This window comes from Oncorhynchus keta, chromosome 4, assembly GCF_023373465.1.
Source record: "Oncorhynchus keta strain PuntledgeMale-10-30-2019 chromosome 4, Oket_V2, whole genome shotgun sequence".
In the NCBI taxonomy this organism is placed as follows: domain Eukaryota; kingdom Metazoa; phylum Chordata; class Actinopteri; order Salmoniformes; family Salmonidae; genus Oncorhynchus; species Oncorhynchus keta.
The window spans coordinates 41,389,397-41,413,380 of NC_068424.1; the positions used below are offsets into that span (position 1 = coordinate 41,389,397).

Consider the following 23,984-nt stretch of genomic DNA (forward strand, 5'->3'; position numbering starts at 1 on the left):
GACAATTTTTAGGGGCTTCCTCTGAAACCGCCTAGTATATAGGTCCTGGATGGCAGGAAGATTGGCCCCAGGAATGTACTAGGCTGTATGCTCTACCCTCTGTAGCGCCTTACAGTCGGGAGGCCGAGCAGTTACCATATCAGGCAGTGATGCAACCAGCTGTAGAACTTTTTGATGATCTGGTAACCCAGATCTAGGAAGCTAAAATTGTCTCTTTCCTAAATTAGTAATTGATGGAGATAGGGATTTGGACTTAATTCTCCTGTACTGGCCAATGACTATAACAGTGATTCTGATCCAACCATTAAGTCATAGATTGTTGTGCCCTGGGCTTAGAGGATGTACATTACTGAACAACATACTAGCTAATGTTTCCCAAATAAAATGTTATTTGTCAGATACACATGGTTAGCATATGTTAATGTGAGTGTAGCGAAATGCTTGTGCTTCTAGTTCCGACCATGCAGTAATATTTAACAAGTACTCTAACAATTGCACACCTACCGTATACACACACAAGTGGAAAGGAATGAATAAGAATATGTACATAAAAATATATGGATGAGCGATGGCCGAACGGCATAGGCAAGATGCCGTAGATGGTATAGGGTACAGTACATACATATGAGATGAGTAATGTAGAGTATGTAAACATTAAAGCGGCTAGTGATACATTTACTACATCCAATTTTTAATTATTGCATCCAATTTTGAATTATTAAAGTGGCTAGAGATGAGTCAGTATGTTGGCAGCAGCCACTCAACATTTGTGAGTGTTTTTGGTGACAATCCAAATTTCTTCAGCCTCCTGAGGTTGAAGAGGCACCGCTGCGCCTTCTTCACCACATTGTCTGTGTGGGTGGACCATTTCAGTTTGTCCGTGATGTGTATGCATAGGAACTTAAAACTTTCCACCTTCTCCACTACTGTCCCTTCGATGTGGATAGGGGGCTGCTCCCTCTGCTGTTTCCTGAAGTCCAGGATCATCTCTTTTGATTTGTTGACATTGAGTGTGAGGTTATTTTCCTGACACCACACTCTGAGGGCCCTCACCTCCTCCCTGTAGGCCGTCTCGTTGTTGTTGGTAATCAAGCTTACCACTGTAGTGTCGTCTGCAAACTTGATGATTGAGTTGGAGGCGTGCATGGCCACGCAGTCATGGGTGAACAGGAAGCACAGGAGAGGGTTGTGGGGCCCCAGTATTGAGGATCAGCGGGGTGGAGATGTTGTTTCCTACCCTCACCACCTGGGAGCGGCCTGTCAGGAAGTCCAGGACCCAGTTTCACAGGGCGGGGTCGAGACCCAGGGTCTCGAGCTTAATGACGAGTTCGGAGGGTACTATGGTGTTAAATACTGAGCTGTAGACAATGAACCGCATTCTTACATAGGTATTCCTCTTGTCCAGATGGGAAAGGGCAGTGTGCAGTGTGATTGCGTCGTCTGTGGACCTATTGGGGCGGTAAGCAAATTGGAGTGGGTCTAGGGTGTCAGGTAGGGTGGAGGTGATATGTCCAAAAAACAAACCAGCCAACTGGTCTGCTCTGAGGACGTGGCTAGGGATGCCGTATTGTCCTCAAAGCGAGCAAAGAAGTTGTTTAGTTTGTCTGGGAGCAAGACATCGTGGTCCGCGACGTGGCTGGTTTTCTTTTGTAGTCCGTGATTGACTGTAGACCCTGCCACATACCTCTCGTGTCTGAGCCGTTGTATTGCGACTCTACTTTGTCTCTATACTGACGCTTAGCTTGTTTGATTGCCTTGCGGAGGGAATAGCTACACTGTTTGTATTCGTCATGTTTCTGGGCGCCTTGCCCTGATTAAAAGCAGTGGTTTGCGCTTTCAGTTTTGCGTGAATCCTGCCATCAATCCACGGTTTCTGGTTGGGGAAGGTTTTAATAGTCACTGTGGGTACAACATCACCGATGCACTTGCTAATAAACTCCCTCACCGAATCAGCATATTCATCAATGTTATTGATGAAACGTGGAATCCGATTGGTCGGACCAGCGTTGAACAGACCTGAGCACGGGCGTTTCCTGTTTTAGTTTCTGTCTATAGGCTGGGAGCAACAAAATTGAGTCGTGGAATTGAAGTTAGGCTAGCTAGCAAGTATTTTAGCCCAGTAGCCTAGGACAACAACAAATAAAAGCGTGCACTTTATGATAGAGTGATAGTCCGTTTCATCAACATGAAAGAAAGGAGGGTGGCATTGGCGTTTCTCTACAAGTAGGGTGAGTCAACAGGTTTTCTACTTGCACGAACGCAAAAGCACAGGCGTACAAACAGAAATCAGAACCATGGACAGCCACATCATATTTAGCTTATGTTGATTGTACTAAATTGTTTTTGGTATCTTTTAGTTGTCACTGTATTAGAATAGGCAGAGGTGATTTGTTGATGTTGAAGTTGAAATGGTGCTGGAATAGTTGAGGCTGCTCCTGTTTTCTTTGTGACTTGTGGTAAATGTGGTTCTAAATCAATAGTTGTTTAGTGGTCTAAAAATGTCAGAAAAAATGTATTTGTCTGTTACATGCAACTGGCTTCCCAGTGATTTTACCCACGCACCGCTACTGCAGCACACGGGGCATGCATACCGGCTAGGCCTATATCATATTAGATCTAATATATTAACTTAGTTTAAGACCCAGGCTGAGGCTGTGGCAAGGCTCTTCTCATGAAGCAATTTGAGGCAATTTGAAGCACCAACCTTGGAGCGACTTTGAGGCAGAGGGAGGGGAGGAATTACACAGAGAAGGTTTCAGAGAACCATTGAAGTGGAAGATGAGACAGAGAGAGTGCTTCATGGTGTATGGCCACTTGAGACCTACCAGTAACTTAAATGCCTAATTGGCATGCAAAAATGGTTGCTCGCTGGTTGCTTTACACATGTGGAAAAAGGTCAGGTGTAGTAAAGAATAGTGACAAATCAATGGGCCTGTGGTATGTATCAGTCCAATATCTGTCCCATATGCCCATAGTAGGCGACGGGGCCTGTTATCTTAGCGGGTCCTGGAAAGCCCTGGGGCCCCCGGGAGTGGGGGGTAACGGAGGAGGGGAGGTAAACGGGGAGCCCCATCCCAGCAGGGGGCCTGGCTATGTCGCCTCTGTTTAGGTCCCCCTGGGCAGTGCCTGACCTAAATCAGCCTCTCGGTGTTGCAGGGCTGGCCCAGGGAGTCCACGCTGGCAGCTATTAGGGCCGTTTGGCAAAATGTTTAGACACTAGAGATAGACTAGCCCTGACAGCTGTCAACAAAGACAAACATCCTAGCATGACACAGAGAGAGAGCAGTGGGGGAGTGTGCACAGGGAAGTGTGTGGGGATGGGGCTATGCGTGTGTGTGTGCGTGTGAGTGTGAGTGTGTGTGCATGTAAATGTATGGGTGTGTGTTTTCATCAGTAGTGTCGAATTCCAGGTCTGGTTTAAAGCACTAGTTATACAGGCACGTTGTCAGGAATCATTTGGTGAAATGGCAAAGTCGACGCAGGCTGTCATGCTAGGCACATCATAAACACCTATGTGCCCAAATCTACTGAGTGCCCCTTGAAAGGAAAGCCCAGTAACTTGGCCTGATTTTAAAACAACCAACTCTCCTGGCAGAACAGTGTATTTTAGCTGAAAGAAGAATGGATATCACATAGTCCCTCAGAGGGGAAGTTTTGTCCATGTCTGAAGACACCATTGAATGGGGGCTAGTTAGTGTATTCTAAATAGATGTGTGTGTGTGTACAAATCAAACTAACAGCCTAAGTATGACACCCATGAGTTTTACCAGTCAATTTGCCAGGGTTAGAGGTTCCAAGCCTGTTCTATTCATTATATGTCTATTTGTGCTGCTGCAGGGAGGGGAGAGTTGCCAAGGCAACCAAAGACTTGTTTACTTGTTTCAGCAAGGAGCAACAAAGTTTAACCACTTAAGAGTCCGTTACCACAAAAAGAGACTCAACCACAAGAATGCCCGGCTGTCCCGTCTTCAATCAGCTGTTCAGTATTCATCCATAACTTTTGGTCACTGTTTCACGGTAATAGTGTAATCCTTAGCAGACACACACACTCTCCCTCAGTGTCCCAGTGCTCCATATTCTTCTTCCTCCGGCTTCTATTCATCCCTCTTTCTGTCTCAGGATCTGTCAATCCCAGTGGATTTTCTCCCCGGATAAAGAGGAGCTTTTGCATGATGGTGAACAAGACAGTTGTCTACCCCTCCTTCTCTCACCCTCTCTCCCCCCCTCCACACATGAAGGGAGGGATGGAGCAAGGGAGGCAGGCATGGGGATTGGAGACTTAGACAGCAAGAGAGAGAAAATAGCCCCTTCTACTTTCTCTCAGTGAGTCTCCAATCCCCCCATCTTTTCTTCCTTTGGCTCTGTTGGAACTTTACTTTCATTAATCTGATGTCTGTTATTTATTGAATCAACTAACCATGTTTAATTGTTACCCGATTAAATTAATCATGTAACAATAAACTCATTAGGAATTTGGGGCACCACGAGAGTGGGTGTTTAAAGAGTTACCAACTCCCGAATTAAACTTTGCCTATCACATCCACCAAACAGGCAATGTATAAATCATAACCTCGTATCATATCATCACTCCGAACAGTCGTAACCTCCTGCATCTGCAAAACCCCAGCCTTACTTCAGTACTACATTCAGTACTACACAAATTTATTTAATTATTGATTTACTAGCTAACTAAATGATAACACAGGATAAACATACACACTTAATACATTAGGAAAAGGTCCCTTTCACAGTAATCATATACTTTGCACATGAACGACCAACCGTTTTGAAAAACAAATCAATAAAATATTTACCTTAAAAATGCCTTTGTTCGCTGTGGATCTCTTTTGGAAATAGCCCTCCTTAGGAAGGGTGTTCCGACTTTTCAGCAGCACGCTTGTAAGGCCCTTGTAAGGCCCAAAAGTTGTTTCTCTGTTGTTCTCCTCTCATCTGCTCCTGAAGCTTCTTGGAAGATAGGCTAACCAGTCGTGTCGATGGTTCCAGTGGGGTGATGAGAGTAGCGTACTACGGTGATTTGACAGAGCAGTAGAATGATCCCACTTAAATTCACTTTCGAAGAGATTTTACTTTGGGCAGCTAATCAGCCGTAAATTATTGATTGACATTATTCTCTCAACCTCGTGTTGAGATTCAGAGTTCAAACCACATTAGAAGTGAGCTGCAGCTCCCCATCTTTCCTGGTCTAAATGTTCATTTCTTTACCAATCCTTTCATGCACTCTGGTCGAAAGGGCCGGTTCCATCAGGCTGACGCTCTCTCTGACCTCACTCGGGGCGTGGCTACTTACTGTTCAAAGTTTATAGGAGACAATGATCCTCTTATGGCTCCTAAAATCCATTCATATTTTAACAAAAAAACTTTCATAATTCATCCACAATGTAAAGGATGGGGACTTCTTACATGTAGTGTACAGTTGAAGTCGGAGGTTTACATACACTTAGGTTGGAGTCATTAAAACTAGTTTTTCTACCACTCAACAAATTTCTTGATAACAAACTATAGTTTTGGCAAGTCGGTTAGGACATCTACTTTGTGTATGACACAAGTCTTTATTCCAACAATTGTTTACAGACAGATTATTTCACTTAAAATTCACTGAATCACAATTCCAGTGGGTCAAGTTCACATACACTAAGTTGACTGTGCCTTTAAACAGCTTGGAAACGTTCATAAAATTATGTCATGGCTTTAGAAGCTTCCGATAAGCAGACCTACACAAGTCTGGTTCATCCTTGGGAACAATTTCCAAACGCCTGAAGATACCACGTTCATCTGTACAAACAATAGTACGCAAGTATAAACACCATGGGACCACGCAGCCGTCATACCGCTCAGGAAGGAGACGCGTTCTGTCTTCTAGAGATTAACGTACTTTGGTGCGAAAAGTGCAAATCAATCCCAGAACAGCAGCAAAGGACCTTGTGAAGATGCTGGAGGAAACAGCTACAAAAGTATCTATATCCACAGTAAAACGAGTCCTATATCAACATAACCTGAAAGGCCGCTCAGCTAGGAAGAAGCCACTGCTCCAAAACCTCCATAAAAAAGCCAGACCTCTGGTCTGATGAAACAAAAATAGAACTGTTTGGCCATAATTACCTCGTTATGTTTGGAGGAAAAAGGGGGAGGTTTACAAGCCAAAGAACACCATCCCAACCGGAAAGCACGGGGATGGCAGCACCATGTTGTGGGGGTGCTTTGCTGCAGGAGGGACTGGTGCACTTCACAAAATAGATGGCAGCATGAGGGAGCAAAATTACGTGAATATATTGAAGCAACATCTCAAGACATCAGTCAGGAAGTTAAAGCTTGGTCGCAAATGGGTCTTCCAAATGGACAATGACCCCAAGCATACATCCAAAGTTGTGGCAAAATGGCTTAAGGACAAAGTCAAGGTATTAGAGTGGCCATCACAAACCCTGACCTCAATTCTATAGAATGTTTGTGGGCAGAACTGAAAAAGTGTGTGCGAGCAAAGAGGCCTTTACAAACCTGACTCAGTTACACCATCTCTGTCAGAAGGAACGGGCCAAAATTCTTATTGTGGGAAGCTTGTGGAAGGCTACCCAAAATGTTTGACCCAAGTGAAACAATTTAAAGGCAATGCTACCAAATACTAATGGAGTGTATGTAAACTTCTGACCCACTGGGAATGGGATGAAAGAAATAAAAGCTGAAATAAATAATTCTCTCTACTATTATTCTGACGTTTCAAATTCTTAAAATAAAGTGGTGATCCTAACTGACCTAAAACTGGGAATTTTCACAAGGATCAAATGTCAGGAATTGTGAAAACTAAGTTTAAATGTATTTGGCTAAGGTGTGTATAAACTTCTGACTTCAACTGTATGTGTCATGACAGTGTTATAACCATTTTATGACAGGTTGTCAGCTATTATGACATATGAACGTGTCACACTAGGTGTCAAATAAAGTGTTACCTAAATTGTTTAAGCTCCTGTAAATAGTTCACCTCTCCTGCAGTATGCAGTATTCAGTGAGCTCCAAAAGTATTGGGACAGAGAAACTGTTGTTGTTGTTTTGGCTCTGTACTCCTTCACTTTGGATGAACAACAGAGAGGTATGGCAAAATGACAATATACTGTACATTATTTACCATTGATATATATTCGGCACACAATTATCTGAAACGCAACCAAAATAAACAGCAAATGCATCCAACAAATGTTCAGAGTCACAAGCTTGATGTAGTTACTACTCTAATACACACTGTTATTTCATTTGTGTGCTTACTTGCTTATGGGATGTCATGCAATAGATCTGTTGTTCTCAGACCAGTGTATCGGCAGATGTTATCCACACATGTTTCATGTGGTCTCCCAGGTCTTGCCTCATTATAAGTTTTTATTTTATTTAACTAGGCAAGTCAGTTAAGAACAAATTCTTATTTACAATGACGGCCTACCATGGCCAAACCAGGACGACGCTGGGCCAATTGTGTGCCGCCCTATGGGACTCCTAATCAAAGCCGGACATGATAGGGCCTGGATTCGAACCAGGGAATTTAGTGATGCCTCTTGCACTGACATGCAGTGCCTTAGACAGCTGCACCACTCTGGAGCCCATTAGAAGGTACCCAAAGTATGACTGCTTGTGCCTTGCTCAGGATGGTTGAAACAGTGACCAGCAAATCTCAGCCTCCTGGCCCTATGTGTATCAAGCATCTCACAGTAGGAGTGCTCAACTAGGATCAGTTTAGTATTTTAGATCATAATGAGTAGGATTTAATGGACAGGAGTTACCTGATCCTAGCATTCCTTCTACAAGGAAGGTGAATGCACCAATTTGTAAGTCGCTCTGGATAAGAGCGTCTGCTAAATGACTTAAATGTAAATGTAAATGTACAATATGCTTGACACATTACGCCCGTTGATCTTCTCACTGATCCTGGGCAGTTTTGTACAGCTCCTGGTTGGTATAAGGTGTTGTAACCAGTGGACCCTGGCCTTGTCTTATGCATGAACAAACAGGCAGTCAACATCATTGGAATACAAGAATGCAGCATTGTAAGTTACATAACAACATGTAACTCCATAATTATTCATAACAATGGGTCCTCTTGCACCCCACCTAGAGGTAGGCTTTTGTAATGAAAATAGACATTACAATCATCCCCTAAGTTTCTCATCACACTGACACTAGCGAGCAACATGAGCGAGGCCTGGAAGCAGAGGCTACACTAACACATACACAATCCTTTAAAATATTTCCCAAAATCCCTCAGTGTTTTTATTTATTTATTTGACAAGCAGCAGGACCATGTTTGTCACCTCAATTTGTTTGTTCTTTACATTTGAAAGTAGATACAATTATCAGTATACCGGTTTTATTACAATATTGTTTTCTAACTTCGATACATAAAAAAAGAAAACTGTAAATGTGAGAAAAGAAAGCATGGTTTTCCACGTCTAGTCTCCAACATTTCCGTCAATGTCACAGCTCACTCGCTCTTTTTCCATTCTTCTTTGTTTTCGGTTAAGTCAACAAAAAATGTATTATCAGCTTTGCACACGGATAGCAAAAGGCATTTTCATTGACGCAACGGTGCGTGGCACTGGTGATGTAAACAGCAGAAAATCAGAAGGGGGGTCAGAAGGTGTCGTGTTTCGGTGGCTGTCTGGGGTGACTTGTTATGTTTGTTTCCAAGATGGAGGCACATAGTCCTGCTTCATCCCTCCCTCCCTACGGGAGCACGTGAGACAGCAACAGCCCAAAAATATATGAAAAAGAATGGTCTCTGTCGTTCTTTGCTTAACCTGCGGTTGGTTGGGGTAGGGGGCCTTATACGCCATTATTCCTCCATTATGCCACATAGCTGTACTCGTCTGCAGAGCTCTGGCTCCGCTCAATGTACTGCTTGTCAATGAGCACCTCAATGCACTTCTTGATCATGCTGATACTGGGGTTAAATCTGGCTTTGGACTGGTTGATGACCTGAGGGAAGAAATGGACAGACAGAAAGAGAGAAATTAACTGCCCGTGCTACTCCGTTGTTGGTAGAATCGCGAATAATGATGATTAAGAGGTATAAATATCATACCCCCTCAAAAATGCTAACCTCCCGTTATTGGTAATGGTGAGAAGTTAGCATGTCTTGGGGGTATGATCTTTGTGCCACTGTAACTTTCTCACAATTCCTGATTATCCGTAATCATGGTAGCATCCACATTACTGTATAAGTGTCCAGAAACATTTTCTTTTTATATTTACAAAAAGTGACTTTATATTTATTAAGGATCCCCATTAGCTGATATCAAAGCAGGAGCTACTCTTCCTGGGTTCAGCTACATTTAGGAAAGTACATACAATAGAGAAAGAAAAGAAAGTGTTATTACATGACATTTCATAACGCTTTTCACAACACATTGTGTGCCCTCAGGCCACTAATCTACTACCACATACACTACATGACCAAAGGTATGTGGACACCTGCTCATCGAACATCTCATTGCAAAATACTTGGCATTAATATGGAGTTGGTCTCCCCTTTGCCGCTATAACAGCCTCCACTCTTCTAGGAAGGCTTTCCACTAGATGTTGAAACATTGCTGCGGGAACTTTCTTCCATTCAGCCACAAGAGATCTTAGGCTTGTGTGAGGCAGCTAAGCCATGGAAACCTATTTCATGAAGCTCCCGACGAACAGTTGACGTTGCTTCCAGAGGCAGTTTGAAACGCGGTAGTGAGTGTTGCAACCGAGGACAGACGATTTTTACGGGCTTCAGGACTCGCCGGTCCAGTTTTGTGAGCTACCACGTAGCGAGTGAGCTGTTGTTGCTCCTAGACATTTCCACTTCACAATAACAGCACTTACAGTTGACCAGGGCAGCTCTAGCAGGGCAGAAATTAGTTTAACTGACTTGTTGGAAAGGTGGCATCCTATGACGGTGTCACTTTGAAAGTCACTGAACTCTTCTGTAAGGCCATTCTACTGACAATATTTGTCTATGGTGATTGCATGTCTGTGTGCTCGATTCTATACTCCTATCAGCAACATGTGTGGCTGAAATAGCCGAATCCACTAACTTGAAGGTGTGTCCACATACTTTTGTATATACAGTGTATCTACAATACAAAATCCATGTGTACGTGCATGTGTATGTGCCTGTGTGTGTGTCTTTTCACCTTCCCCCTGTTCCATGAGGTGAATATTTATCTATTTTTTAAAAATCTGATTATACTGCTTGCACCTGAGGTGGAATAGAGTTCCATGTATCCATGGCTCTATGCAGTACTGTGTGCCTCCCATAGTCTGTTCTGGACTTGGGGATTGTGAAGAGACCTCTGGTGGCATTTCTTGTGAGATATGCATGGGTGTCTGAGCTGTGTGCTAGTAGTTTAAACAGACAGCGCGGTGCATTCAGCATGTCAACACTTTATTACAAAAACAAGTAATGATGAAGTCAATCTCTCCTCTACTTTGAGCCGTGAGAGATTGACATATTCATGTTAGCTCTCTGTGTACATTTAAGGGTCAGCCGTGCTGCCCTGTTTCTGTGCCAATTGCAATTTTCGTAAGTCCCTCTTTGTGGCACCTGACCACATAACTGGACAGTAGTCTATGTGTGGAAAAAACTAGGGCATGTAGGACCTGCCTTGTTGATAGTGTTGTTAAGGCAGCAGAGCTGTGCTTTATTATCTCCCCATCTTAGCTACTGTTGGGTCAACATGTTTTGAGCATGACAATTTACAATTCAGGGTTACTCCAAGCAGTTTAGTCACCACAACTTGCTCAATTTCCACATTATTCATTAGAAGGTTTAGTGAATGATTTGTCCAAAAATACAATGCTTTTAGTTTTTGAAATATTTAGGACTAACCTATTTCTTGTCACCCATTCTGAAACTGCAGCTCTTTGTTAACTGTTGCAATGATTTCACTTGCTGTAGTAGCTGACGTGTATAGTGTTGAGTCATCCACATACATAGAGACACTGGCTTTACTCAAAGCATGTCATTAGTAAAGATTGCAAGAAGTAAAGGAGCCTTGACAGCTGCCCTGTGGAATGCCTGATTCTACCTGGATTATGTTGGAGAGGCTTCCATTAAAGAACCCTCTGTGTTCTGTTAGACAGGAAGCTCTCCTCATTTCTATTGGGCACAACATAATCCGAAACACAACCAAAACAAAACAAACTGCAAATACATCCAACAAGTTTGTACAGTCACAAGCTTGATGTAGCTATTGTGTGCTAGGAATATGGGACCAAACACTACACTTTTGACTACTTTAATACACAAGTGAATTTGTCCAAATACTTATGACACCTTCAAAATGGGGGGACTAGATATATAGTGCTTTAATTTCTAAACGATAAAACAGATATGAACGGAAATACCCTTAAATACAAGGTGACATTCTGTACCGTCACCTCATATGAAACATTTGATCTCAAATCCAAAATGTTGGAGTATATGTAGGGGAGTATATGTGGTGGGAGGGTTCGCCACTAATCTAGTCCTAATTTTCTGCATTAACAGAAATAACAAATATTGAACCATTAAAGTACAGAGTGGGAAAATGAAATAGTGGTTGGAGGTGTGTTGTGTTGTTGGGGAGACAGGATATATGTGAGTGAGTGAGATAGATGATGACAGCAGAAAGAAAGATGTTGCAGCCTTCTCCTAGTCCCCAGGCATGTTCGAAGATCATTCCAGAGGGGAGACACTCATTCCTGACATCACTCTGTTCTGTCCTGGCCTCGGAGATCTCCCCATCAAGGAAGGAATTTACCTCCCTGACACAACACACCAGAACATCAACACAGGAGGAAGAGAGCCAGGGGCTAGACTAGAGACCTGAACCAGGGAGGATGTAGTCCGATTGGTCAGGTGATAGCTCTGTCCTCAGGAAAACCCTTGGATCTCTCCATTCCCTTGTTTCAACCGGTCTCTCAGGACTAGCAGGTATTGTATCTGAACATTAACTTGCCTGTACCATTCACACACATTGCTTCAACCTGTAGCCTTGATATCTCTCCCTCTCAGCACCATGTATATGTATAGTACAGACCTGGGGTGAAATAGTTTGCTATTTCTACATGGGTTTGTGGAATATGACAGGAGTTGAACTCACCTCCTGTATGAGGGCGTTGTGTCTGAGCACTTTGCGTGCCTTCATGATTCTCACTATAGCAGCTTGTAAATACATTTTGCGGTCCTCGTCCACTGCACTCCTCGTCTGCTCCATCTCCTGCAAGGTCGAAGAAACACACACACGTTTAAACAGAGGCAGACACTTTCAGAGAATAGGTGTTTGCATTGTTGGATGGATACAGTCTGAGCTCTCAGTGTAGTAGGGTAATGTACCTGTGGTGTGTCTTTCTGCATTGACGTTGTGATCTTGAACTTTGTTCTTTTACTGGTGAAACTCATATTTAGTGAAAATGTGGACTCTGTGTCGATTTCCTCCTGAAGACAAGAAAATAGTTACATACATAGTATCCACCATGAGAAATAATAAAAATGCCAAGATGAGCTACTTTTAAATCCATCTAACCACTAAAGAAGACACTGCTGACTCTGGGTCTCCGGGTGATTCTGTGGCTGCTGATATCTGACCCCTGACCTTTTGAGAGTCGTGGTTAAGCATCTTGACGTCCAGCAGAGACTTGATGGTCTTCTGAAGCTCCTTCTCGTTCATCTGGGTGGAGTCTTGGAGCTCCTTGTAGCCCACCTGTTTGGATATGATACAGACCTTGTTCAGTGCTTAGGGCACAGTTATTGAACTAGTTCAGTGCTTAGGGCACAGTTATTGAACTAGTTCAGTGCTTGGGCACAGTTATTGAACTAGTTCAGTGATTAGGGCACAGTTATTGAACTAGTTCAGTGATTAGGGCACAGTTATTGAGCTAGTTCAGTGCTTAGGGCACAGTTATTGAGCTAGTTCAGTGCCTAGGGCACAGTTATTGAGCTAGTTCAGTGCTTAGGGCACAGTTATTGAGTTAGTTCAGTGCTTAGGGCAGTTATTGACAAGTTCAGTGCCTAGGGCACGGTTATTGAGCTAGTTCAGTGCTTATGGCACAGTTATTGAACTAGTTCAGTGCTTAGGGCACAGTTATTGAGTTAGTTCAGTGCTTAGGGCAGTTATTGACAAGTTTAGTGCCTAGGGCACGGTTATTGAGCTAGTTCAGTGCTTAGGGCAAAGTTAACACAGTCCTTTTCCACCTGTTAGGATATTGGGGTAGTTAGTGCTTAAGGTACAGTTAAGACAGTCCATTTCCACTAAACATGTTGGTTTCGTAACACACCGTCTCACTGTTGTTGAAGGCCAGCAGCACCGCCATCTGGTAGGTGGTCACCATGGCAACATAGGGCTTGGAGAGATAGTTCATCTTCACCTCACCTAAAGAGAGAAGGGAGCCAATCATCATCATCACCACAACACCAATGCTGTACCACCAATGCTGTATTCGCCACACCACCTATCGATAACAGGTTTGTATTTGTATATAAAACAAACTGCTCTCAAGTGTAAGCAAAACCATGAAGAAATCAGACTAAAGTAATCCCCAATCCTAATGTGTTCACTGGGTATTCTTGTAAACGCACACAGGGATTTAGTTCCAATGTGTTAACTGCAGTGTCAGTGTCAGGATTGCACCTGAAGTATGTATGCTGTTGTGAACTTTGGGGGAGTTATCACAGGGAGTTTGAGGGAGGTACCCCACGCTGTGGGATTTCATGGATTGTGCAGTAGTAGTGCCAGGTGCAGCTCAGTGTTAGTTAGAATCAGAGCCTCTCCACTAACATGTAATAGTGACACTATGATTTGGGATAAAACACTTCAGAGCATACAGACATAATCCATTTTAGACGATTTAATAATCATCCCGTTACTTCTGTCGAGTTATGGATGTGATTTCAGCTAGTAGCAAGTGGGCCTTCATATAGTAGCAGTTTCACTGAAAAATAAAGTACTGCTGCTGACAAAAAATTCCACATAATTTGCACTGGGTTTTCTATACTACGATCACCTGCCGTGTGTGTGTGTGCGAGCACGCATACATACCTGTGCAGAGATAGTGCAGCCAAGTCAACTTCCTCCCACTGAAGTGCTGATTATAGAACAACTCAAACTGTAGAGAAAAACATAATCATGTTAGAATTACATAAGATTAAGGTATGCAGTTTTGTTGAATAGCTATGTGTCATCTTGGGGCAATCACAGAAATAAGGTTTTATTTCTATGGGCATGCTCTCTCCAAACAACAACATCTAATTCTCCTGAACCACTACACACCATCTGTACACTCTTCTCCAGCTCCTGTGGGATGGCAAAGGTGGAGGAAGAGATGTGTGTGAGGGGCCAGGCTCCTGCCTGCAACGAGACAACACACACGGTGAGACATCTCCACCACCATTGTCATTGAGGTAATCACAGCAAACCTGCCTGAAGGTGCCTAACCTTCAAACTACCCAATTACCCGATTTCCTGCACATCAAGTAATGTCTATCTATTAATATGGCTGAGCTATCAACCTGCTTAACCTGCACATAAAGTAATGTCTATCTATTAATATGGCTGAGCTATCAACCTGCATAACCTGCACATAAAGTAATGTCTATCTATTAATATAGGTGAGCTATCAACCTGCACATAAAGTCATGTATATCTATTAATATGGCTGAGCTATCAACCTGCTTAACCTGCACATAAAGTAATGTCTATCTATTAATATGGCTGAGCTATCAACCTGCATAACCTGCACATAAAGTAATGTCTATCTATTAATATGGCTGAGCTATCAACCTGCACATAAAGTAATGTCTATCTATTAATATGGCTGAGCTATCAACCTGCATAACCTGCACATAAAGTAATGTCTATCTATTAATATGGCTGAGCTATCAACCTGCTTAACCTGCACATAAAGTAATGTCTATCTATTAATATGGCTGAGCTATCAACCTGTATAACCTGCACATAAAGTAATGTCTATCTATTAATATGGCTGAGCCATCAACCTGCTATCAATATTAATATGGGTGACGACTGCACATTTGCACATGATTGCTCCTATTTTATGAGTAACTGATATCTTTGCTGTCCATCATATACACTACCATTCAAAAGTTTGGGGTCACTTAGAAATGTCCTTGTTTCTGAAAGAAAAGTAAATTTGCTGTCCATTAAAATAACATCAAATTGATCAGAAATACAGTGTAGACATTGTTAATGTTGTAAATGACTATTGTAGTTGGAAACGGCTGATATTTAATGGAATATCTACAGAGGCCCGTTATCAGCAACCATCACTCCTGTGTTCCAATGGCACGCTGTGCTAGCTAATTCAAGTTTATTATTTTAAAAAGCTAATTGAACATTTGAAAACCCTTTTGCTATTATGTTAGCACAGCTGAAAACTGCCTCACAAGTCCTCAACTGGCAGCTTCATTAAATAGTACCCACTAAAAACCAGTCTCAATGTCAACAGTGAAGAGGTGACTCCAGGATGCTGGCCTTCTAGGCAGTTGCAAAGAAAAAGCCATATCTCAGACTGGCCAATAAAAATAAAAGATTAAAGATGGGGAACACAGACACTGGACAGAGGAACTCTGCCTAGAAGGCCAGCATCCCAGAGTCGCCTCTTCACTGTTGACGTTGAGACGGGTAATATTTAATGAAGTTGCCAGTTGAGGACTTCTGAGTTTTGAGGCATCTGTTTCTCAAACTAGACACCCTAATGTTACTTGTCCTCTTGCTCAGTTGTGCACCAGGGTCTCCCACTCCTCTTTCTATTCTGATTAGAGACAGTTGTTTGGTGAAGGGAGTAGTACACAGGGTTGTACGAGATCTTCAGTTTCTTGGCAATTTCTCGCATGGAATAGCCTTCATTTCTCAGAACAAGAATAGACTGACGAGTATCAGAAGAAAGGTCTTTGTTTCTGGCCATTTTGAGCCTGTAATCGAACCCACAGATGCTGATGTTCCAGATACTCAACTAGTCTAAAGAAGGACAGTTTTATTGCTTCTTTAATCAGCACTACAGTTGCATTTGGGTTTTCTAATGATCAATTATCCTTTTAAAATAATAAACTTGGATTAGCTAACACAACGTGTCATTGGAACACAGGAGTGATGGTTGTTGATAATGGGCCTCTGTATGCCTATGTAGATATTCCATTAAAAATCAGCCGTTTCCAGCTACAATAGTCATTTAAAACTTTAACATTGTCTACACTGTATTTCTGATCAATTTGATGTTATTTTAATGGACAAAAAATGTATATGTCTATGTCATGTTGTATGGTTGTTATTGTTTTAATGTTGTTTCTTACCCTAACTGCACTATACACATTTGAAGACAATAAATATATGAATTGATGTGAGACTTCTAAACTCCTCTCACCTGTAATACATAGATCTGGAAGCTGATTCCCAGGTCAACCGGTGATTCCTGGGTCTTGATGAAGTTGTTGAATTTGTTATTCAGGTCTGCGCTGACGCTCATGTCTGTGTACATTCTGTGGAGCTTGCTCGTGAACTCGTAGCCGCATGCTTGCTGTAGTGGGGGAGAGAATGTGTGTGTGTGTATGTATGTATGAATGAATGAATGAAAGACATGCACCAGTACAAACACTATAATAAACAAGTCCATCATTACGGCCAAATATCACACATGCATTAGAGTACAGTGGAGTCACACATTTAGAAGACATTTAGAAGCACATGCTGTAGGGCGTCGTTTGAAAGTTATGTGGAATACTAGATTAAAAGGAAAGACTGACAGTTTAGAGTGATGCTCAATTATGGCATAAATAAATGGCATTGATAGCGTCTTATCCAGAGGGTGTACCAAGAAACAAGAGATATGCTCCTGCCATATGGGCCATTCTGGTTTAGAAAATGCTTACTTTAGGCATAAGAGACCTTGAAATTGCACCTGCTAAAGTTGAAAGGAGTCTTACTTCACCTTTAGTTTGTTGATCATGGCTTCCTCTGAGTCCATGGACAAGGACAGCCCATGTATTAACCTCTTTGCTAACATTCTTGCATAAAACTGTACAAAAGAGAAAGAAGCGACAGAGTGGGAGAGAGAGTGAAAGAGAGAGGGGGGCAAGAGAGTGAGTCATCAACATGGTTAAGAAGAAAACATAAGACATCAATTCAACATCTCAGTCTCCAAAAACTTGTAATTTTTTTTTAGATAATGCTCTTTAGCGAATTCCAAATTCAGTCTGGAAGGAATAAAAAAGTGGCCATACTAGCTGTCAATATCGCTGGTCATTTGAGATAATGAGAGTAATAACGCAAATGCCGGTCAATCGGCTACCTTTTGAAAAACGTCCTTGTCGTCTATGTACTTGAACACGGTGATGAAGCTAGTCAGCTTGTCCTCCACCTCATTCTCTGTCATTCCCTTTGCAGACTTCTTCAGCAGATTGTCACAATACTTAGCGAGCTACATGGGTAAAGGGAAAAACAACACAAGGTCAGACACATGGTCCTCAAAACAAATGTTGAAAAAACCCACAGATAAAGTAGTAGATCTAGACGAACTGCTGTGTACAGGGTTTTTACTTAGTTTATCACTATGGCCTTATCTGATACCCTCACACATTTCCTAACCTCAGGTGTCATGAATAAGTCCCACACTCACCAGTTCAGGTGCTTTGCAGATGGATTTGGGCTCCCTGTAGTTAACCACTGAAGTCAAAGCCTGGGGAGGATCAAACAAACCAGTAATTTCTCCTCCCATCAGTTTCAGTACATCCACAGCTTAAGACATCAACTAATAAATACAGTTAAAAGTTATGTTTTAATTTATGAAAATCCTTAGGAACAATCTTGTGAGAAACAATATGGAGCCACATTCCATAGTGAACAAACACCAATCACTGGCGCCCCCTACTGGCTTGACCTGTCCCTAGTGTCCACATTCTGATTTCCCCTCTAAGCCTGCCAGCCAGGGAGTCACAACATTAATACCTTATCAAGTGCGCTCATGAAGTGCTGATCCCCATTCAGCACTGTGTTAATGAGCTGAACAAATTTACTGTGAACCTCTAACACGGACTCCACAAACAGGGTTGGCATCTGAGGAGGTAACAACACAACAGGAGAATTAGTAGTGAGTTGTGAATATTATCTTTGTGATAATGGTAATGTGATAACGCATAGGCCTACTGATAATACATACTAATAATGCACAGCGACAATGTAGTGTTTGAAGTCCAAAAACAATACATTTAGACAAAAGGATTACCAGGGTGCTGCTGTACATTTACAATGATGACAATCAGATAACGTACAATGACAACGTATAGTGATACACAAAGACGTGGCGTACGTTTTCCTGAGAGAGGTTACTGGTGGCCCGGAGGCCCTCGTCATGGATATGGATCTGGAGCTCTTGGATCATGTGGGGTAAGCCACTGGACACGGCTCTCAGCAGGGTGTACATGTTAGCCATGTCTGTAGGGGGTAGCAAGAGGGAGAAAGAGGGGAGGGGAGAGCGAGACCAGAAGGAAGGCAGAGACAGACGGCGCCAGGGGAGAGTCAGTCATAGAGACAGGGTTCGTACAGACAGACCAATTCGAGGACTTTCAAGTACATTTTCAAGCACTAATATTTATTTTCAAGGGCCATCAATTTGTAATACTTCCAAACATATAGGCGTTTTATTCATCACTACCTCAGTCATACCCAATAACACGTCTTTCAATACTTAATTACTACATACTTAAGTGGTACGTCAAGTAGTGATGACGTAATTTGAGAAGTGATGAGCAGTTTTGGGACGTGCCTACTGGTGAACACATTTCCTATTCGCATTACTACACAATTCCAGCTCAATGACCGTATTGTATTACTATAGGGAATTTGGGAATCTACTACTTAATAGCTACTAAATAGTGTAGTAACTATGCAATTGTGTTCATTTTAAGTAATTTTGTTTTATTAATATCACAATATGCTTAACTCTTTCTTGAACTACACTGTTGGTTAAGGGCTTGGAAGCAAGCATTTCATGGTAAGGTCTACCTACACATGTTGTATATGTGACAAATAAAGTTTGACTTGATTTTAAAAACTGTAGCCACAATAATCTTTGAAGTCACAACAACCTGTTTCTGGTGAATTCAAATTCATGAATGGAGCTATGGATCAGTCAGTGAGATCAACATGATTGTGTAAAACAAACTCAATGACAATAAAACAACCTTTAATTTTAGGTTACAGACCAAACTGTTTCATGTTGAACCATTTTCAACAACAATCTCAAAAATGTCCATGTCAATAAAGTTAATTTAATATGAGAGAGAGATGGATTTAGATGCATTATTGAAATGGTATATAACAGATGGCAGTCTGAACAATATATTAGAGGGATGAGAATACGGAATGTGTTTAGCTAATAGTGATAATGGTTGAAATAAAGACTTTGAAAGCAAATGATAGATGAAGGTGAGAAAACTAGCTACCTTTTGTCTAATTAAGCAATAAGGCTTGAGGAGGTCTGGTATATGGCCGATTTATCACTGCTAAGGGCTGTTCGGCACAACATATCGCGGCCCTTAGCCATATATCACAAACCATCGAGGCGCCTTATTGCTATTATAAACTGGTTACCCATGTAATTAGAGCAGTAAAAAATACATGCTTTGTCATATACCCGTGGTATACGATCTGATATACAACGGCTTTCAGCCCATCAGCATTCATGGCTCAAACCACCCAGTTAATAATAAAAAACACATCCATGGGCATAGCACACATGTAACATAGTGTGTACACCACAAAGATCAACATCACAGCTCACCTGATACATCATTCAGAGTGGTAGACAGGACCTTTGTCTCTCTGAAAACATTCCATTTAATTTCAACAACAATCTAAAACATTTCAATGTCAATAAAGTTAATTGAATTACACTGAACAACAAAAAAATGCAGCAATTTCAAAGATTTTACTGAGGTTCAGTTCATATAAGGAAATCAGTAAATTAATGAATGAGGCGCTAATCTATGGATATCACATGACTGGGAATACAGATATGCATATGTTGGTCACAGATACCTTTAAAAAAAAGTTAGGGGTGTGGATTAGAAAATCAGTCATTATCTGGTGTGACCACCATTTGCCTCATGCAGAACAGCACATCTCCTTCGCGTAGAGTTGATCAGGCTGTTGATTGTGGCCTGTGGAATGTTGTCCCACTCCTCTTCAACGGCTTCAAGTTGCTGGATATTGGCGGGAACTGGAACACGCAGTCGTACACGTCCAGAGCATCCCATACATCCTCAATGTCTGGCGAGTATGCAGGCCATGGAGGAAGTGGAACATTTTCAGCTTACGGGAAGTGTGTACCGATCCTTGCGACATAGGGCCGTGCATTATCATGCTGAAACGTAAGGTGATGGCGGCGGACGAATGGCACGACAATGGGCCTCAGGATCACGTCAAGGTATCGCTGTACATTGAAATTGCCATTGATAAAATGCAATTGTGTTCGTTGTCTGTAGCTTATGCCTGCCTATACCATAACCCCACCACCACCACGGGACACTCTGTTCACAACGTTGACATCAGAAAACTGCTCGCCCACACAACCTCATACATGTGATCTGAGGTTGTGAGGCCGGTTAGACATACTGCCAAATTCTCTATAACGACGGAGGTGGCTTAAGGTAGAGAAATTAATATTACTTTCTCTGGCAACAGCTCTGGTGGGCATTCCTGCAGTCAGCATGCCAAATGCAAGCTCCCTCAAAACTTGAGACATCTGTGGCATTATCTTGTGTGATAAAACTGCACATTTTAGCAGCCTTTTATTGCCCCCAGCACAAGGTACACCTGTGTAATGATCATGTTGTTTAATCAGCTTCTTGATATGCCACACCTGTCAGGTCGATGGATTATTTTAGCAAAGGAGAAATGCTCACTCACAGGGATGTAAACAAATTTGTGCACAACATTTGAGAGAAATACTTTTTTTGTGCGTATGGAAATGTTCTTGAATCTTTTATTTCATCTCATGAAACATGGGACCAACACTTTACATTGCGTTTATATTTTTGTTCAGTGTATATTGAAGAGAGTGAGTGAGTGAGTTAGTGTGAGTGATGTGCTCACAACAGTCCAAGCTCAGCCTTTTTATCTTCTATTGATCTTCTGAAGCTGTTGAACGTGATACTGCATTCTCTGGACATTGAGGTCTGCCTCTGCAAGATTTCCATGTACTTTTCCAGGAATCTGTTTTTATTTGAGGTCCTCACTGTCTACCAATTGTATTTTCTCTGCCCTCCTGTGGTCATGCTGTGCATCCAGGTAGTCTTGATATTTCTGCCTTGCAGACTTGCAGGAGGATATCCTTGGTGCGTTATGTTGACTTTCTTCATTCCTACTGCATTCTCTACAGCATCATTCACCGGTCTCTGTGCTGTGTAGGGCTGCTCCTTTTTGTTTACAACAGTGAGAGCGGAGTTGACTGAATACGCCCTGTCTAATGAGGCCTGTCAGTGGGAGAGCAGAAGGACAATTTGAATTGCTTGCCACAGGTCTCTATAGTTCTCCTTACCCTTCAGACGCTCTAAAAAGGTGCTCAGAGCAGTCCTCGGCGGATCCTATTCACTAATCGGAGTGATGTTTCAAAACTTCCTGCGATATGAAGCACTCCAACTGCCACTGGGCATGCTTCAATTTAATTACATTGCTTGAGAAGACTTTTGAATTTGTACTCACAAGCTGCAGGATTCCTTGCCATCTGTTGTGGGTCAAGACAAACAGCCTGTCTCACAAAACTGGAGTGATGGGGTTTTGAGCATCAACTTCCTCAAGGAGGTACTTCTTTTTGTCACTCAAACTCAGAAATCCTCCTCTCACTCACTTTGCTAGCCGCTTTTTTTTTTTAGCACCTTACATTTTGAAAACCAAATGTCATCTTTGGAAGGGACCCACAGCATCATCCTCTGTCAGTGTATTTTGAGAGTTTCAGGGGGGTTGTAAATGTGTCTGTCACCTCTTTTCAGGACTCTGCTCATGACATTAGTCAATAGGTCTGCCCAGTCTGCTGCCAGGAATGGGAATGTATGTACCCTTGAATGCGTTTGGCTACAAATATGAAAAGAATATGTTTTGCTGGGTGAAGTTTACCTGCTATTGCTTGCTTTACAGTTGTGAATGTAATGCATGTCGGTGTTCTGTAGGATTTTATTAGGTTTGGCAAACCCTCTAAGGCTTTAGTTACAACCTCTGTTTTTTTGTACCTATAGGTGTCCACAAAACTTTTTAGGGAAAACTGAGGAGCCTGTGGTTGTCACAAAATCATCTCGTCTTGCAGGGACGTCGTGCGTCAGTCTATAGAAAGTACTTAAAGTGCCCTCTATGTCCCTATCTATGGAGCCAAATACATTCTGAAACGCATTGTGGATACTGTGCAAGGAACATGTTCCAATGTCAATTAGCTCTCGGTTTGTGGCTTGTGCAAGGACATCAGAAGTGAATTCTCTGTAAAAACTTGTGGTTAACATTTGGTCCATCCATCGACATTTGTAGGAAGCGAGACATGTTAGGTTTATCTGTCAACTCTGTAGTGAGAGAGACAGTCCTTAGCTGTACCATGTCCCATGAATGATGAGTCCAGGTAGTGTATGGTAACCTTGTTGGTTATGGGGTCTAAAAACCTTACGTGGACATAAATTTGCTTGAGCTTCAGTTATTTGTCAAAAAGCAGCACATAACCATTATTCTTCTGCAACTTGTCCAGGAGATGGTGTCAAAAGTAAGGTGTAAGACCATGATTGATCATGTAGGCTATCTTCTCCCAACAGACATATGACTTGGCTATAGCATTGTCTGGAAAAACATCAAGGGGAAATTGTTGCATTTTCCTCTGCACTTTGGCAGGATAAAACAGTTAGAGTTTAATAGCAGTGACAGGAGAAAACTGAGGCCTCGCATGGTGTACAAGTTTAATAAATGTCAACAACTTCAGAGGAATTCCAGACTAACTCGTCATTAGCAGCGGATAAGATCCACAAAGGTGGGAATTACCCCAGAGCATCCGTAAATTGCTCTGACCCTGGAGCTAGCAAGTGAAGGCTCCCCTGAGCCATCCCGAGTACAGTTTGCAAGACCAATACATCATGACTACAGTTTTTCACAGGAGGCATGGCTGGAGTGGAGGGTGTTCAAAGAATTAAAGAAGCTACTCACCACCGCACCCGTCTTGGGCTATCCACTCGAATAGCGGTGACCTCCTCCTTGATACAGACGTACTGAAACTTCGGCATTCGAGCAATCTTGTCCCAAATGCAGGACGGCGAGGAACCCGTACTAGTGTATGGGAGCTGGAGGCAGTCCTCCACAGAGCAAAACTATTGTACCACACAGAGGGAGCTACTAGCAGCAGTGGAGTTCATTACACACTTCCGTCAATACCTGCTCGGAAGACCCTTCATTGTGCGCACCGACCACAGCAGCCTTCAGTGGCTCATAAGGATGAAGGAACCAGAAGGTCAACTGGCGAGGTAGCTCGAGAAGCTTGGGGAGTATAACTTCAAGGTCATTTTTCATCCAGGACGGTCTTGGCATGCCCATGATTGAGTGGCAAGCAAGCCACCAGGTCGATGGCTCTGTTACTTCTCTTCCAAGGAGCTCGGAACATATTAATTTCCAGGCCTCCAGAGCGCGAAACACGTGAGGGGGGATTATGTAGGTAGTCTGCCTAAAAATTCATTTTCAAGACCAATACATTTTTCAAATATTTTTCATATTAACACTTCATTTTCTGTTCTCCTCTCATTTTAACTTTGGAATACAAGATATTTTCTCGAGTGCCAAATTCAAGTACTTCAAGCACCTTGCGCGAAACCTGTGGAGATCTTTAGTCAGTCACAGATGGAGGTTCTCTGTTCACTTTGAAATCTGATAGCTACAGTGCATTCAGGAAGTACTCAGACCCCTTGACTTTTTCCACATTTTGTTACCTTAAAGCCT

The 23,984-nt window shown here is 42.3% G+C and overlaps 1 protein-coding gene across 7 annotated transcripts in view; it reads right to left on the reverse strand.

Moving 5' to 3' along the window:
* Nucleotides 1–8,266: 8,266 nt before the first annotated feature.
* LOC118376592 (cullin-2) overlaps nucleotides 8,267–23,984 on the reverse strand; it is a 42,553-nt gene continuing 26,835 nt past the window's right edge. For 5 of the 7 annotated variants that reach the window (XM_035763314.2, XM_035763317.2, XM_035763316.2 and 2 more), the window contains exons 10-22: nucleotides 18,334–18,458; nucleotides 17,973–18,080; nucleotides 17,644–17,703; nucleotides 17,317–17,445; nucleotides 16,957–17,043; nucleotides 16,393–16,545; nucleotides 14,283–14,360; nucleotides 14,052–14,118; nucleotides 13,291–13,385; nucleotides 12,540–12,716; nucleotides 12,350–12,451; nucleotides 12,117–12,233; nucleotides 8,267–8,976 (exon numbers count right to left, since the gene is read on the reverse strand). In XM_035763314.2, the coding sequence (XP_035619207.1) occupies nucleotides 8,845–8,976; nucleotides 12,117–12,233; nucleotides 12,350–12,451; nucleotides 12,540–12,716; nucleotides 13,291–13,385; nucleotides 14,052–14,118; nucleotides 14,283–14,360; nucleotides 16,393–16,545; nucleotides 16,957–17,043; nucleotides 17,317–17,445; nucleotides 17,644–17,703; nucleotides 17,973–18,080; nucleotides 18,334–18,458 (1,430 nt within the window). In that variant the 3' untranslated portion in view covers nucleotides 8,267–8,844. The remainder of the gene's footprint in view (nucleotides 8,977–12,116; nucleotides 12,234–12,349; nucleotides 12,452–12,539; nucleotides 12,717–13,290; nucleotides 13,386–14,051; nucleotides 14,119–14,282; nucleotides 14,361–16,392; nucleotides 16,546–16,956; nucleotides 17,044–17,316; nucleotides 17,446–17,643; nucleotides 17,704–17,972; nucleotides 18,081–18,333; nucleotides 18,459–23,984) is intronic. The other 2 variants (XM_035763319.2, XM_035763318.2) reach the window with 1 other exon arrangement.